Raw genomic sequence first — 16,899 nt, 5'->3', positions numbered from 1 at the left:
GAACGCAGTGCCTCCATGATTCCGGTAATATCCAACTTTGCCTTACATCCAGCCTATGAGGCGAAGCTCTTCATGCTTCCTGTACTTTGTTATAATCTCTCTGACCTTGGATTACCTGTGAGCCACCCTCTGTATAAATGACCATGCTTGCCAACTGTTCTCTTGTTCTATCAGGGGCTACGGCTTCTGCTTTTAGAGCAGTACCGGCCTGCAAAATGTCTTGAGACCCAGCTGATTCTATCACAGCATGTGAGTACACACCAGGCTCATCCTGCATGTCTGGTGGCAATTCTGTGACGATGTAGTGGGTTGCACCTTCAGAGAAGTCACCATCAGAGCCCTGAGCCATGGCTTGAGCTAATTCTTCAGTGACAATAATCTGTGATATTTCCCCATCCGACTCAACTAAATCCATGTGTTCACTTTGGACACTGAGCGTGTGGCTACCAGCTTCCTGCATAATTATCTGAGAGCCTTCTCCAGCTACCATATGCACAGTCCCTTCCTCATTTACAATGACCTGAGTGACACCTTCTTTCATCAGCTGGTCGGCTGCAGCTGTATCGCACACAGCAAACTGTAATACTCCTTGGACCATATTCTTGAAGGCAGCCTGAGCTCTCTCCTGAGATGCAATTATAGCCGATGGGTGCATGACCCGTGTCACTACTTCCATAGGTTTGGTGTCTTCCTGAGTCTCCTGAACTTCGTGGAACATTTGTATTTCTTGTCCCTCTGCATCACTGGGGACACTGGGCATCTCAGGGTTTGGCATTTGCAAGAAATCTTTGTGACTAGACCTGCTTCTGTCAAGGAGTCCAGATTTGTTTTCCGCTTCACCCAGCTCTGTTACAGCACAAAGCAGGGCATCTAAGGCTGAGGAGGATTCCGGAGGATGGACTGTAGCTTCAGAAGCATCTAAAACTTCTTGTTGCATTATCTGCTGCAGTACAGTGCTACTGGAGTCAGGAACCGCATCTATTTGAACGGCCTCCTCCATATCAGCTCCTGTTCCTTCCACCACTACCACCTGTGTTGCACCATCTGCTAACTGCTCTGTAAGTATCTGCCCTGGAACCACGCTACTCACGTGGGAGCTGTTTTGGTTTGTAGCTATGACTTGCCCATCCTCTGTGATATGGACCACCCTGGCCATCTGACCAGCCATTGCTAATGTCTGAAGGGTAGCCACTGCTGTTTCCTCCACAGAGGCATCAATGGCAAAGTCGCCGTCATATCCTTGAATAATAATAAATTGCTGAACTTCCTCAGGTGACTGTGGCTGTCTTCTACTGCCCCGAAAGACCTTCTCCTTAACTGGAGAAACCTCTCCCAGCGCTGCTGCGGTAAAAGGACTCGTAGTTTCCACAAAGGTTGCTCCTTGCCCCTTCAGTCGGCACTCATAGGACTTGGACACAATGCCTACAAGATAAAATATGTCGTTAACATGGTATCATGGCAAATACCAGTTCATTACTTTAACAAATTGTAGCTTGAATGGAAAAAGAAATTCCTTGACAATTTTCAGATTTCACTGGCAGAAAACACAGATAAAATGAGCAAATGAACAAAGCCAATTTGCATGTTTTCCAAATAACATATTTACAGGTTGAAATAATTGCTGAGTTTAACAATTCTTCAGCTTATTATCAATTTAAATGTGTTTTTTAAAAGATCCTATATAGAAAAGCCCAAGTAAATACAGTATGCAGTTAAAAGCCATTAACACATCTTTTATGGAAGATCTTATTGGTGATATTTCAGTCCTTCAGTAATGGATTTTAGGATCGTATATTACATTAAACATATCTGGGTATGAAAAACTGTGGCTGATCATCTCTATACACTTCTTTTGTTGGCGAGGTAATTGCCATGCTGTCAGTTTGATGCCATTGTCTTCCCCTTCATTTCCTACCCAGAATTGTCTCCAGTACACCTGACTGACTCAGTCACTAGCCTAGTTACCTGGAGAAAAGACTCAGTAGCTTTCTTACCTTCAGCAGGATATTCAATACAATATCATCCAGAGAACTCTCAATTACACTTCTTAATTATAATTATTTCTACATGAAATCAATGAACAAATTATAATACCTGTAACCTCCATATTCCAACTGCTTGGTCTGGTTTTGTGTCACTGAGGGTTTCCTTCTCAGTTTTCATCGCTAACAATAAAGCTTCAGCGTTACAAAGTCAAGCCCACTATCCTAAAAACATGGCCTCATGTCTTTTTGGGAAGGCGTAACTGAGAGCTTTGACCACCAGCTTAGTGGATTTCCTTGGAAGGACAGCTCTAGCACTCACTGCCTTCCAGTGGCAGTGCCACCTGGAAGCATCCATGCAGCTCCTGCAGGTGCTGAGAAGTAAGCTTTGGGCCACAAACAGTGCACATAGAGAGAAAAGTGGGTCCTGGGCACTGGGAATGAGGTGAGGGTCTAATGACAGCCTTGGGAAGGCTGACTAAGTCCATGCTGCTCAGACTACCCACACCCATGCTCCAGTTTAAATTCACCTACACAAAACTGAAATCACATCTCTGGAATAACAGGTGCAGCATCTTATCACTAACACAAATAGCTATGCCATTGTTTGCTTGGGATAAAACAGACAAGGAAAAAAATCTGACTCTTACAATCAAATTTCAGTCTAGCACTGTACTTTCCAACCCACTTCTAGTGAACACTGTACTTGGTTGAAATCAAGAGACTAAGAAAATTATACTAAATCTGGTCTAACTGCTTTCACCCAAAGCACAGAGCTGTCAGGCTCTGATCACAAAGAGAAAAAAAACAGACTCATTTGCTCAAAGGTAAGTTCACACTTAAAAGCTGTGTTACTCCAAGATGGAGTACTTGGCCCCTTGCAGCCTCTAGCAACTTGATATGCTAAGGCACATATCAAACTAATATTTCAAAGTAACATCAATGCCTAAAAGACTGAGCTCTTATACTGGCATCCATCTATCTATCTATCTATCTATCTATCTATCTATCTATCTATCTATCTATCTATCTATCCATCCATCCATCCATCCAACCATCCTTTCTTCTATTAAGAGTCTTCTAGTGGAGAACTGTACTGTGAAGTGCATAAGTAATTTTGTCAAGCTGAAAGGCTGCAAATCACCTTCACAGCTCTAAACCGATGTTATACAGCTTTCTTCTTTTTAGTTTTCAAGGCGGGTTATCTTTGAAAAAGAAAATTAACAATTTCAACCATTAGAGTGTTTCCAGGTGATGCTGCATGATAAATCTGGCACATGCAACTGAAGTACATTTTGTCAGGCATAAGCAAGAAGGAAGCTTACTGTGGACTGACTGGTTCTTATCCCCACTTTTCCTGTGCTCTCTGTAGGCACTGACATTCACAAGACCCCCCAAAGAGCAGAAAAATAGGAAGGGGAAATCAACATAAAATGACAATTATCTTAGCTCCTCCACATTTTATAATAGAGTAGAAGTAATTAATTCTCTCAGGAATCTTACTTTGTTGACATGATAAAAGAGGAGTCTGGCAGTGATGTGGCACAAAATCAAAATAACTCTACAAATCATGCATTTTCCACTGGATTTCAAAATCAAAATAACTCTACGATCATAATTTTCACACACACACACACTAAAATCATGACATCTTTCCCCTAAGATCATGGTAATTTATGTATGGGACACAGTATCCCTGTGTTGAGGAGAAGCTCTGGTCTGGGGAAGGGAAAGAAAAAGGGAATTCATCCTGTTTTCATCTCCTCAAATATATGCTGTGCCTGCAAATCTATGCAACTCCAGTCTTTACTGTGCAATTGAATGGGAAGTCTCCTGGGTGAAGAGCTATCCGGTGAATCCCTCGCAGCACTGATAATTATGCCATTCTGACTGCTTACTTAATCTATTTGAATCCAGAGGTGAGTTAAGCCACTTCCTGACCATTAAAGTAAACTACATGGGTAAATACTGCTGTCACTAAGGGGTGTGATGAAGCTTAACTACACCAACATCTTAACCTCAGCTCAGTGCAACCCCAGCTATTCCATCACAGTTCATAAATGCGATTGCAGGTCCATCTTTTGATTCAGCAATTTAATAACTTCGAGTGCTGTCAGTACTGCTTTGAAAAATGGCTCCTATAAAATGTAACAGCCTCAATCAGATTGTAAAAGATTCACCCACTGAAGATTCTTCCATTTCAACTATAATGAATTAATGTTGAGCTGTGTAGAAGTTCAAGTGTCATTTAAACTAATGTGAATCTACTGTAACTTTAAATTTTAACTGGACTATGACCAAGAATTTACTGGGAACATCAACTTCAATTTTAGTGATTTTTCATGGTAAATATGAATTGCAGATTTTACTGGTTTTCTTTTGTTTTAACAGTGTAAAGCCAAGTCGGGGAGATATTTAGAAAACAACATATTTTGAGGCTTAGCTGTTAGTTCTATAATGAAGCTCTGCTATCCAACACAACATTTGTAGGAATTTTTATGCATTTAAGAAACATGTCACATTATTGGACCGTATGTAGCAACAAATCATGTTGTCCCAGTAAATTCAGCCTGCCTCTCACCCCCTCTTCAAAATGGGTAAAGAGAAGGGGTAAGTGTTGGCTGACATGGCAAACATAAGCTGCAATACAAGCCCACATTAATATTAGGAAAAGTGGACTTGTTGCTGATTGCATGTCACGGCAAATTAAAAAGATACACAAACAGGCATTAAAATGACAAAATATAATGATACGAGAGCTCATACTCAGACAATTTGTAAGGAGGTGTTTCATATCTAGGGGTGCAATGATCACAGAATTGGTTTCTTTCCAAGAAGTCTGTCATTTCAGCAAAGCCATTATTTATCAGTTGGAGTCCTGAGTGACTGTTAGTTTTTTATTTGAAAATGTCAGGATATTTTAGACATTAAATCCATATTCACAGGTTATTTTAATTCTCTGAGACCACAAACTCCTGAAATAGGGCTAAAAGAAATGCTTTGATGTTTAATGTGCTTCTGGGAAACTACAAATAGGGTTTAGTACCTTTTTCCCTTCTCTCTTACTCAATACCTGACTTCCTTTTGTGTGTCTGTTTTATTCTTTTGTTACTGTCATCATTTGTTCCCCACAGAATAAATACCTTATTCTTTTGTTAAGCTTACATTTAATTAAAATGTACAGGATTTGTGCAGTAAACTCGAATGAAACAAATAAAACAAGGGCCCCCTCTCTTGAAGGCATACGTTGTGAATGAAAAATGTCATTACAGACTAAAAAATTTTGCAGTAAACAGGGCCTACAGAGAGAAGTTTCCCCCGTAATGACATCCATAAAATACACAAATGGCACTTTTAGTACCATCCTGAATATGGCATTTTCTGTGCTCTACACACAATCTAAATGGTTTGATCATAGAGCATAATACTCCATTGGGTTTATAGAACAATCAATGTTCCATAAAATGATGTATTTATCCAATAGTAGGCTCAGCAGTTACTGGTGTATGACATTGTAGGACACTGGCTTTGTACTGTTCAGCAGCACACATGCTGGCTGTAAAACTTATCTAACACTACTTCAACAACTTCATCTCATCTGTGTCAAGTAATTTGTTGAGGCCTCAGCTTGGTTTAAAAAAACTTGTAATAAAAATTCATAGAATTTTCAGGAGAATGAAAGCTGATGACAATAGAAAGGTCACATTGTGGCGCCACTCATGGGGTCGGGGGTCAGCCGCAGTTCTAAAACAGAAAGTAGATTTCATGCATCGTGTAGCAGATAAAGATGGCATTAAGGAGACTTGTCTCAGAAAGGAACGCGTAATGCGTTAGGAAGGTCTGGGCTAATATTATATGTAAAGCACCACTTTGCTCTCAGCCAGCAGCCTCTTTAGAATTCTAATCCTTCCCCAAAACTTGTAGCAAGCGGTTGTGTGTGGTGAGGCTGGGCTGAGGACATCCTTCACAAGGAGCACCTTTAGGACAAAGCAGTAAGTCATAAATGAAATAATCTATTATGACGATGGAAATGATCTGCATTTACACAGCAAGCTTAAAACAGCTATTTTTCCTTTTCTGCAGAAGTTCTAGGAGGCCTGATTTATAGCCCCCTATTCAGCAACACTTCATTTTTCATACTTTGGTGATTAGGTATGTTATTTATTGACATAAACAAATATTTTGTATCCATTAAAATGCAATGAATATTAAATAATATGAACGCAAGGAAATATCTTTTCTTTCAATTAAATACAATCTTTAAGGAATTTAAAAGATACAAAAAAATTCAACTTATGTCTAGAATCACTTGAATGAGCAACTGATTTTCTTTAAAAGTTATTGTCTACATGGCAGCACAATATTTTGAATGGTACAGTAAGTCCACCATTCAAATTCATAAGGTAATAACTTATGCCTTCATCAAGCTACAAGTTTCTGCTCCTTTTCCTATCAATTATTTTTTTTGTAATGATCTTTATTTCAATTAATGAAGTGCAGTCTAAGAACTGTGGCATAATGTCATAAGTTTGGGATTACCTGGATTTTCAGAGGCCATAATAATAGGATGCATTTTTCAGATCTCTGTTCCTTGACCATAGTAAAAACTATTCTTTATCATTTGTAAGGCTTTTATGTGCAAGCAATGCATGGGCCAGCATTTTTTAAACCAGCTAGTTAAGCTACTAAATAAGAGGTTGTGAAGGCTCTTTCATGTCTTCTGCTGAAGGAAAGAAAATACGATGGGTCAAACCGAGATGTGAAATAAATCAGCAACCCAAAATTGCCCTTGTTACAACTATTATGTCTGCAAAGGCAGAAAATATTTGTAAAGCAGTACAAATAAGTATACCTATAGGAGAATTTACCCTCTCCCTAAGAGACGTAAAAAAAAAAAAAAAAAAATCCACCATTGATGTAAAGTACATAAATCTCAAAAGATACCAAGCCAGCAAGGCTTTTGTTTCTTTCAATATATTATTATTGTAAAAAGAAAATTAAACAAACACCTCCCCCACACACTTCCCAGACAATCTTCATATTTATTTTACATTTAAAAATACAGTAATGTCATGTTTCAATGCTGAAACTCAAAACATCCTTAGTTTCTAGCTAGCTTTGTCCTTAACCACTCAATCATGTTTGTAAACTTCAAGGTCTTCTAAGAACTGCTTGAATAAAGGATGAAGTTTTAACGTTCCAAGTACCTTAAAAAGCAGTAGATATCCTTTAGCTTTCTTAAAATGCAAAAGAAAGTACTTTTGTAATATTTTTTTCTTTCGAAAAACAGACTGAAATTTCCTGCTTGCCATTTTTACCTTCCACACCGTACAGAACTATGACAACAGCCACAAAAAGACGCAAAAGAAAAAACAAACAGCAAAATAAATAGCCAAGCCATTCAGGTAAGGTGTTTAGGCAGTTTGTTTGGTTTGGTTTCATTTCCCTCCAGTGTCCAATTAACCTTTGGGAAAAGGCCTTCTCTGGAAAAATTTCAGTTTCTCTTTTCCTGCACTCAAGGTCAAGAATGACTATAGAGCCCAGTGTTACAGAAGCTGTGCAAATGAAACGTATATACACAAAAATTCCCACTGATGGTGGCAAACACGTACAGTGTTAATGTGCAGAATCTACAACTGCCTAAGCTGCACAGTAGCCAGTTTTTTTGTAAACCACTTCTTCTCTTTACCTGTTTACCACCACGACAGCTTCTCTTCTCAACTCTGACGTGTGAGCAAAAACCTCACTGTGGCATATACAGCAATTACCTATACAGGCAAGCAGCATCAGGAATGTATTTGGAGTGTTTCAGCTATCTCTTCCAGTGCAATTTAGCAGCTTGAGATGAGGATAGCCAGCCTGGACATTTCTTGGCAGTCCAGCTTCAAAGGGTACTCTGGCCCTCCGTTTGGAACAACTGACATTGATGATACATGGATGCACTCTTTCTGTTTTATCCCCTGCAGTGCAACTGTAAAGTGCATTTTTAGCACTTCTAAATCAGAATCCCAATTTCAAGGGGTTCTGTTTGTGCTTGGTAAAACCAGAGATTTCTGTTTCCTAGGCAGAGAGAACATATAGCGTAATACAAAAAATAATCTGAACACTTATATGTGTATTAGGGAAACTACAAATCAGAGAAAAAAAAAACAAACCACAAGCTCTGCTCATAAAGAAAATCATCTGGATTTCTGAAATAGGTCTCGTCCCAGACAGTAATGGCTTTGTCAAAAAAAAAAAAAAAAATCTGTTTTGTCATTATTATCTCAGCAAGAGTTTCTGTTTTTCAAGAATGCATAAATTTAGATCCTGGTCTTATAAACATTTATTTATCAAGAGTACTGCTTACTGCCATAGTTAGCCTCAATAGTCTCAAAGGGACTAAACATGGTAGCTTGCATTATGCATTGTGTTTGCATAATCAGGCCCTTGGGATTAACAATTCTGAAAATGGCTGGCCTTCCCCAATGTTAGATGTACATATACGCACTAAAGAGAACAGACACTTGTAAGAGATACCTAAAATAAAACATCATGTTATTAAACGATCAAGCAGAAATTATATTCTTCGGCATACCTATCAAACACAAGTATCACGATTCTCTGTATTTATCTATTCTGATTTATGCACCCTTTGAGTAAAAAGAAGCACCTGTTCTTTGCTTGAGGGCACGTCTCAACCCATTTGAAAAGCACAGCAGTTTTTAGGGGGAATGCTTGGGAATAACTACTGGTTTCCCTAGTTCTTTTTGTTAGTTAAGACAGCAAAGACTATCATTTCAAATGTGATAGTCATATCTGTATTTCATTTAGAAACTCAACTACGTTACAGTGTATATTCATATCTTTCCAGAGTAAATTATGAGAAATAACCATTTGTCTTCATTGTAGACACTTTTGCATGTATAGTAGAAAACAAACCTCTATTCAATAACTGCACAGAGGCACCATTAAAATCAAATTTACAGTAAACAGAACCTGCAGCTGGGGTAAAACACTAACTGTTAGTATTTTAATTATCAGCGAAGCTTTCGGAGGTCTAACATCTGCTCATAGCCAAATGACAGCAGCTGCTTCTGTACACTTAAAACAACATGAATTTCTTCTATAAATATTAAAATGAATTCTATGTTGTGCGTTCATTGTGGCTATATTCCTGTTAAGCTGTTTAAGTATATAGGGTATTTTGAACTTCTTTCTTGTGGCAAATTCATAAAGGGCTGACCTCCTCAAAAGAATGAGAGGCAAAGGCCGCAAAAATTCTTGAGTCTGTAAATTGAAAATGTTTAGAGACAGTACTAGAGGTCACCCTCTGCCAAGATGCTGCTAGTAAATGCTAACAAAACATCAGCAATAAGTTCTGATCATTGTGCACTACAGTAACTTCAAGGACAGGACTGCTCAGCATGCAAAGTGTCAGGAGTCTATGGAATGGCTTATATCAAAAGCTAATGCTCATCTAATAAGTAAAGCAATTAATGCATTATCTTATCTCGGAAAAAAATGTTCTGTTTCAGTATCCCAAGCATTGGAGGAGATGAGTGTACTCTTTTGTGGACTTCATCAAAATCATACTGGAACGAGTCCTGATTCATATGATTAGAAGCAATAAACTGCCAGAAAGAAGGAGCTATGCTGGACCAATATGAGATCAGCTGATTTTGCTAGAGAGGACAAGCTTCATAACCTAATTTTGCACCTTTTTATCTAGGCACCGACATACAGTTGATATCTTGCTTTTTGTCTCTCACCTGCTTGGGAATATAGGAAAGTGGAGGAGTGACACACATTTAGTCAAGAGATAGAGTCTGGTACAACGAGAGGAAGAGAGCATTACAACCAGTTTCAGAAGAGAACAAGATTTTGTTTTGTAGTTTTCACTTTACAGGTTTTCAGTGGAGAGAGATCTATTCCTTTGCTTTTATAGCATCAAGTTTAACGCCAATGGCAAATAATATTTATATATTTTCACAATAGGTCTACAACTGGAAAGGAGCACCATAGTCTGAAAGGAGCACCATTTAGTCTGAAAGGAGCACCATTTAGTCTGAAAGCTGCAGGTCATGCCAACCTGTGTTTTGGAAAAAACCCCCAGCATGATTAGATGCTTCAGCCTTACATGTGTAACCACAACAGAGGACCAGCCACCAGTACAGCTGTATTTGGCACAGAGCATAAGATAAAAGTGAATTGATTGTGAAGGCAGTTCCCAAACTTCTGACATCAGATTTCCCATCCCAAAAGCCAGTCTCAGTGTAAGGGAAACAACATCTGAGGAGGAGGGAACAGGGCTAGTTAGAGGTGGTACAGTTCCAATGCACAGGCCTTCCCCTTTGCTGGCCCCTCATTTCTCCTGAGGCTCTGACGGCATCAAGACTTATAGGGCCCAAAATGATGAGTGTCAAAATATATGCTGATTTTTAAGCTCAGAGTGTCACAGTAACAATAGGTTTACTTAGAAAGTGTGCAGCAGGGGTACATGCTGGTTCTGGGAGGTGGTTCGGTAAATAGAGGCTGGAGAGATGTGTAACTCTTTTATACCACTTTCGAGGGTCGCATTTGTGACAAAGTCTTCTTTTCATGATTCACCCCTGCTGAAGGATGAAAGCAGTATGTTTCCATAATATCTTCAAAGGAAGAGCTGTTCACATAATTGACCCTTCTGCTGACAGAAATATATTCTCAGTAGCACTTAAATGCACTGTCTTCTACCTCCAGCTTTAGGGAGCACTAGGCATTAAGTAGATAGAACAAGACAGGAGACACTAAAGCTGATGCTTTCTGAGCCATTGCTGAGCACAGCTGGAACTGCAAGATGGTCTGTATACCTGGACTGCATGGGAAGTGCAAAGTAAACTGTTGCACTGCAGCTCTACCAAAATGCTCAGAATCTCCTTGCTCAAGTTGCTTCCACTTGGCTGCAAAGTCATGTGTTCAAAAGCTGCAGAATTTCCATACTATTCTGTTGACAAATTGTTGGTTAGCTAGAGGTAGAAATCAACAGCTTTTAGATGGCATATGGAGTTAATAGTAAATTGGAAGAAAGCGTTAACATCAATACAAAGAAAAACCAGATGTAACATAAGTAAATATGAAAATATGCAAGATTCAACTTATGCTACTGCACACTAGCACTTGTGCAGAAAGTAAATATGCAAAAATGATATTCAATCAGAGAGAAGTCCCTTGAGAACTGTAATGCTGAAGAAATTTAAAGAATGACAGTGTTCATCAAATTACATGTGAGTTTATAAAATGTAAAATAGGAAAAGAAAACAGGCCAAAGCAAATTTTAATTGCACATTCAAAGCCACGTCTGCTTCACATTGTTCTAGTATGGATACAACTAAATTGTATCTTGACCTCTCTTGGGGAGAGATCTTGACTAAAGAATATTCAGAATAGTGAAATAAGAATGACTTAGAAGGCTGATTTGAATGGAAATATTGAATTGCATATACTCTGGCTACATAATCTGCAAACGTTGGAGAGGGAAGAAAATTTTTGTCTCTATTGGATAAGAATAATCTGATTTTAATGAAAGACTAGAATATTCACGTCATACTGCAGGAAGATGGTTAGACATGATGAGCAATGGAAAGACAATTCAGCTACCTTGTCCACTTCCAGGTGACAGGGTGACAAAGCTCCCAGATGGAATAAATAGAAGGTACAGTAGTTGAGAGTATGATTTAACCCAACTCATCCCCATTTATACCGCAAACCCATATTATCTCAGAACAGTTCAGTGAAATGTAGCATGAGATTCTGCAGTAACTACTTAGTTACGTTTGTAAACAATTCTATTCTGAACTAAAGTTCATCCAAGACTGTGGCGCCTTAAGTCTTAAAAAGCCAAAGAATTTGCAGTGACTGCCAATCATATAGAGCATGAATCCTAGTCAAATATGGACTAGTAAACAACCCCTGCAACCCTGTCAGGTTATTTCATTAGATCTTATTTTTTTCCTTCCTGAGACCCAATTTAGACTACAAAAAGAGGGAATATTTTAAAATTAATTAGTGATCACATTTGTCTAAAATATTTTAAATGCCACTTAGCTCTTAATTCTGATAGCACTTTTTCAAAGACTTATTATCTATATCTGTCTCAAACTGAAGCCAAGTAATGCTTAAAACCATGATAACTAGACGATGACAAGTAATTTAAAAACATCATGGTTCCTAGTACACTTGTCTGTAGCATGATGCACAGTGCAGTGAGCACCGTCCTTATTCTGCTGTTACGTAGGACCTGGTAAAGCATCATAAGTTTTAACCTAAGTGGAGCCTTAACACTTTTGCTGGAACTTAGTTCACTTTTATTACAGTAGACAAAATTTCAGAGGAAGTCATGATCATTTCTGTGAAAGCATTAAAGCTTGTGATATGTGACAAGACAGAGGCCAGATAACACCCCCACCAAAAAATACCAACCCAGAAGGCTGGAGCTGGATATCTGGGAGATCTGATTTTCAAAACCACTAAGAAACCAACAGCTCCTGCTGACACTTTCATTAAAAGGTTCTTATTTCAGCTACCACTCTTTTTTAATACTTTTTACTCTTTTTCCAGCTACTGTAGTTTAGTTTCCTAAATTCTGGCATGTGACAGACAAATCGCGCAGGACTCGTGGTTTGTTATTTCAAATATGTGCAGATTAAGGAGCTTCAGAACAGCCAATGGCATCATAGGTTGAAACAGCTGCTACAAGTCTCAGGTCAGGCTTACTAACAGATTTTGTAGCTATAATTTTTGGTATGTGTTCCAGTGCTCTAAAACCCATTCAGGATCACCATTTATTTAAGCGTGTCTTAAGCACCCTTAAAACATAATTCAAGTGCTACTACTGAAATAAAAAGACTCTAAGGCTATTTGAATTGTATTATTTTCTTCAGAAAAAGAAAATATGCATTTCAAAATGTACACAGAACAGAAATTATATCACTAAAAGAATGAGCTAAAAGAAGTCCAAAAATAATGTTGGTTTTGTTTTGTTTTGTTTTTTTTTTCATGTTATTTTTTTTAGGGTCTCTTTCAGAATAAAGTGAATTTTATACAAGATTTTTATATCTCTGTGCCTAAAGCTGATTTCCTCAATGCAGAAGTAGGAAGCAAAGCAAAATTGACCTGCTTTCCACTAGTGCTAGGCACAAGAACACATAAGTGCAAACTGAACAGAACACATTTAAAATCTAATGGCATTTATCTACCCATGTGCTTCTAAAACTGTGCCTCCTGAATTGCTCAAAACTTGGTAATATATTTATCACTAAATAACATCATAAAATGACAAAAGCATTATTCTAAGTTTTAAAGCAGAGAAGTGAAAAACAAGAAGTGCGTTGCCAGGGTCACATAAGAATTCCCAGGTGTGCTGAGTTCCAGCTTTATGCCTTAATCACAGTATTATCATTTCTTAGGAGAGCCTATTGTCAACTCCAAGAGTTGAGGTACTCCATTTACCCACCGCAAAGCCCTAGCCACATCATTGCAATTTTCCTGATAATGCCCTGTCAATGAATCAACCCCATGCTCATGAGCAGAGAGGAGTTCAGTGTCCATGTATCCTATAATGAGGAATGCCGGGCTGCAATCTCTGCTGAGATTGTCATAGGTGTCCACTGATACCATCTGCAATTACAGAATTTTATGAGATGGAAACTGGTTCATTATGAGAAAGACTCAAGTCTACCAGCTCATTTCACAGATGTCAGATGGCAGACTTCTTGATCATTGCAGTTCTTGCAAGTACGTAAGAAGAGGCCTGTAGTTAGACTTTTGAGAATTAAGCATATACCTAATGGTAAGCATAGGCTTAAATGCTTTTCTGTGTTGGACCCTGAGTTAGCCCCAGTCTAAGCCACTCAAAATAGCAACATAGATTCCTTAATTTCAGCTTCACAAACTAGGACTGCTGGCCAAACTGGGACTGCTAGTTCCCAGAGGAAGGCAGACACAAACTTAGCTAAAAATCACTTTTGCCCTCAGCCAAATACATCTCTCTCAGACTGATTTCAGCCTGCTTCTAACTAAGCAAAATGACTGCACGAACATGTACAGAAGTATCAGCTGAATTCCATTTTGAGTTGTCACCTATTCAAATAAATGAATAAAGACATTTCTTCTAAAGGGCTAAAGTACATTATGGAGAACTATACATTTTTGTATCTTTTATATATATTATTTCTTTTTTTTTTTTTTTTTTAGTTTTATAAAATCTTCATTGATACATTTAAGAAGAATGTGTAGTGTGGAAAATGTTGTTGACAAACCTTTCTTCTTAGAGAGTAATGCTTCTCATACGTACATGCTTTTGCACTCACAGACAACGATATATTCATCTTCAAATCTGGTAATTATCAGCTTAAACAAACACCTTATTTGCAGATGATTCAGTCTACTTAAGAACATGGGGATTAAAACTATTCTCTAGGCACTAAAAGAGACACAGATTTCTTCTGCAGCTAACAAGAAATAAAGCATTATTTCCTACAATATAGCTCCCTCCGCTCCTCCCAAAAAGAGCCTGTTTCTGTTGGAGTTGAACCTTGCTGGATTTATTCATCCCCTTTTAAGAATAGAACACAGAAAAATCCAAGACAACAGAGTGTTTAGCAAGAGGATCTAAAATAATAAATTCAGGCTATAGAGCTGCTCGAAGTTCTGGTACTCTGAAGACCAATGGAAGGTGCTGACGCCAATCTCTATCTCCTAAATATCTTCTAAATATTAGGAAACTTGCTTATCTTTGAGATTTCCTTTCTCCTCATGCAACTACCTCAAGTGGCAGTGACAGACACACTCAAAACATGGTCTCTGGCCTTTCATATGTTCCTTTCGCAGGCCAGTTTCCCTAAGAAAGCTATACTCCCACTTGGTCAATTTATCACAGCCTCCTTGGTCATTTCCCTCCCACACACGCACTTGGTATCCCCTCTCCCTCATCACGAAAAAACGGAACAAAAGCCCACCAACCATACAAAAATTATATTGTAGATTTGTAGATTAATGGGCTGATTCTGGCATCTCAATTCAAATGGATTTACAACCATTGTGTTTAGCCCTGTGTGATTTCAAATAGAATTACTTCTGATGAATTTGAATGCAAATTCACAAAGCATTAAAACAAACCATGTTTAAACTCGTTGGTTCATCTGATGCAAATATTGTGCATTAAGCAGGGAACACCCATTTATGAAAATAATGAAAACTGACACCAATATAATAAAATCATTACAGGTTTATGGATTCTGGGACTTAAACAAGCCGTACCCTTGCTTCTCCTAACTGATTAAATGCTTCTTTGCAATTTATGTTTGATCTGCAATTCAAAAATAAATTAGTTTAGTCTTCGAGCCCAGAACCTTGGAAAATTGCTAGGAGGTTCTACCTCGGATTTGCCTGGGAAAAAGGGCCAGGTAAAGCGAGGAAATTGTGGGGGCAGGGAAGCTAGCAGTGCAACTGAGAACTGACAACACCGGAGAGGGAGCAGTCAGACAAATAGAGGTTTGCGGTCTCTACCGGCAAGCATTCATAAAACTGCAGCCTGAATAGCATTGTGGAACAAAAGGCAAGGATGATCATATTGGGCACTTTTGTTTTATAAAGCTGGCACAGATGGGCCTGTCACACCATGTGCTTCATTTTTACGAAACCTCAACCACCTTCACTTTGCATCATGTTTGCAGATAGGGAGTCTAAGTGCAGAAGGGCAAAGGATTGGCCATTATTTCTGGGATGCAACCATGTCCTAACTGATAAAGTAGATCTCTGAAGTTGCATGTAAACAGTATATATATTGTAGGTTTTTCATTAATCCCTCTTGTCTAATTATCATGAACACGTTTTCATTTTCAGTTAGATGACAACAGCCTTAGCTCAATAGTTTCCAGTAAAATCTCTGTATCTAGATAATAAATTCTTCTCATAATGATAAGATTTAAAACAGCAAAACATTCCTCACTGAGGCATGTAATGCTGATAAAGCACTATTTTGCTGCACAGTCTATGCAGTATAAAAAGTTCTTTGCTGCATCATGATCTGTTCCAATAGCAGATGGCATTTGTAATAGCATTTGTAATAAAAGGAAATGTAACACCTAGTTTTACTTAAATAATCACTCCAAAAGAGGTTGGAAAATAATGCAGCTAGAACACAACAACAACAACAACAAAATTAAGGGCAACTGCAATAGCTCTTTCTCAACATCCTCTTGTTTCTCTTTTTTTAATGAATCCATTCACACCAACATAAGGTACGTTAACCCAAAATATTTAGACAATTATATGTTGCGATGGTTCGAGGGCAGTTTTGTTCCTACAGCTGAGGTACCACCTAAATGTGCAGCAAACACTAGAAAACTCAACTTTGAAAGCAATCATCTCCATAAATTTAACCAGTCTTCTCAGGAAAGCTCCTACTTCTGAGGATAGAGATATATCACTGAAAAGATCAAACTAGCTGTGAAGTCCTTAAGATCTACCTTTTCAAATGTTAATGCCTAGAATTATATACCCAAATGTAAAAAAACATTAGCTATTTCTATGAGGCAACATGCAACACCACACAGACAATGTAGCTGACCCTAGGCCACAAGGGAACTGAGAAGTCTGACTGTTCTAGAATTGCAGCTATCCAGGACTCACTGTCTCCATCAGCTTCTAAAAATCCTTACCTGACCAGTAGATCAAGTACTTCCATTCCTACGATGGACCTATGATTTATTTCTATGGCTTTGTAACCTCCAATGCATGGCACACGGAACAATACTGCTCAGAGGTTAACAGTAAAATTGTGCCTACATTCAGGTTGGACAAAATTCCCACCGACTCACAATGCAATTAATACAGTTTTGGATTAAAGCAAAAATAAAATCTGGATTCTTCTCATTCTTTATCATTTAATGCCAGTGCT

The 16,899-nt window shown here is 38.3% G+C and overlaps 1 protein-coding gene across 1 annotated transcript in view; it reads right to left on the bottom strand.

Moving 5' to 3' along the window:
• Window positions 1-6: 6 nt before the first annotated feature.
• Window positions 7-16,899, bottom strand: part of ZNF407 (zinc finger protein 407) — a 337,647-nt gene continuing 320,754 nt past the window's right edge. Inside the window, exon 10 of the mRNA XM_027883907.1 lies at window positions 7-1,422. Coding sequence (XP_027739708.1) covers window positions 71-1,422 — 1,352 coding nt within the window. The 3' untranslated portion in view covers window positions 7-70. The remainder of the gene's footprint in view (window positions 1,423-16,899) is intronic.

The sequence above is a fragment of the Empidonax traillii genome, unplaced genomic scaffold, assembly GCF_003031625.1.
Source record: "Empidonax traillii isolate 1590-97213 ecotype Southwest subspecies unplaced genomic scaffold, ASM303162v1 scaffold136:size1122602, whole genome shotgun sequence".
NCBI classification, from domain to species: Eukaryota; Metazoa; Chordata; class Aves; order Passeriformes; family Tyrannidae; genus Empidonax; species Empidonax traillii.
Note: the sequence above shows the minus strand (reverse complement) of the source record. Positions and strands in the feature narration are given on the sequence as shown.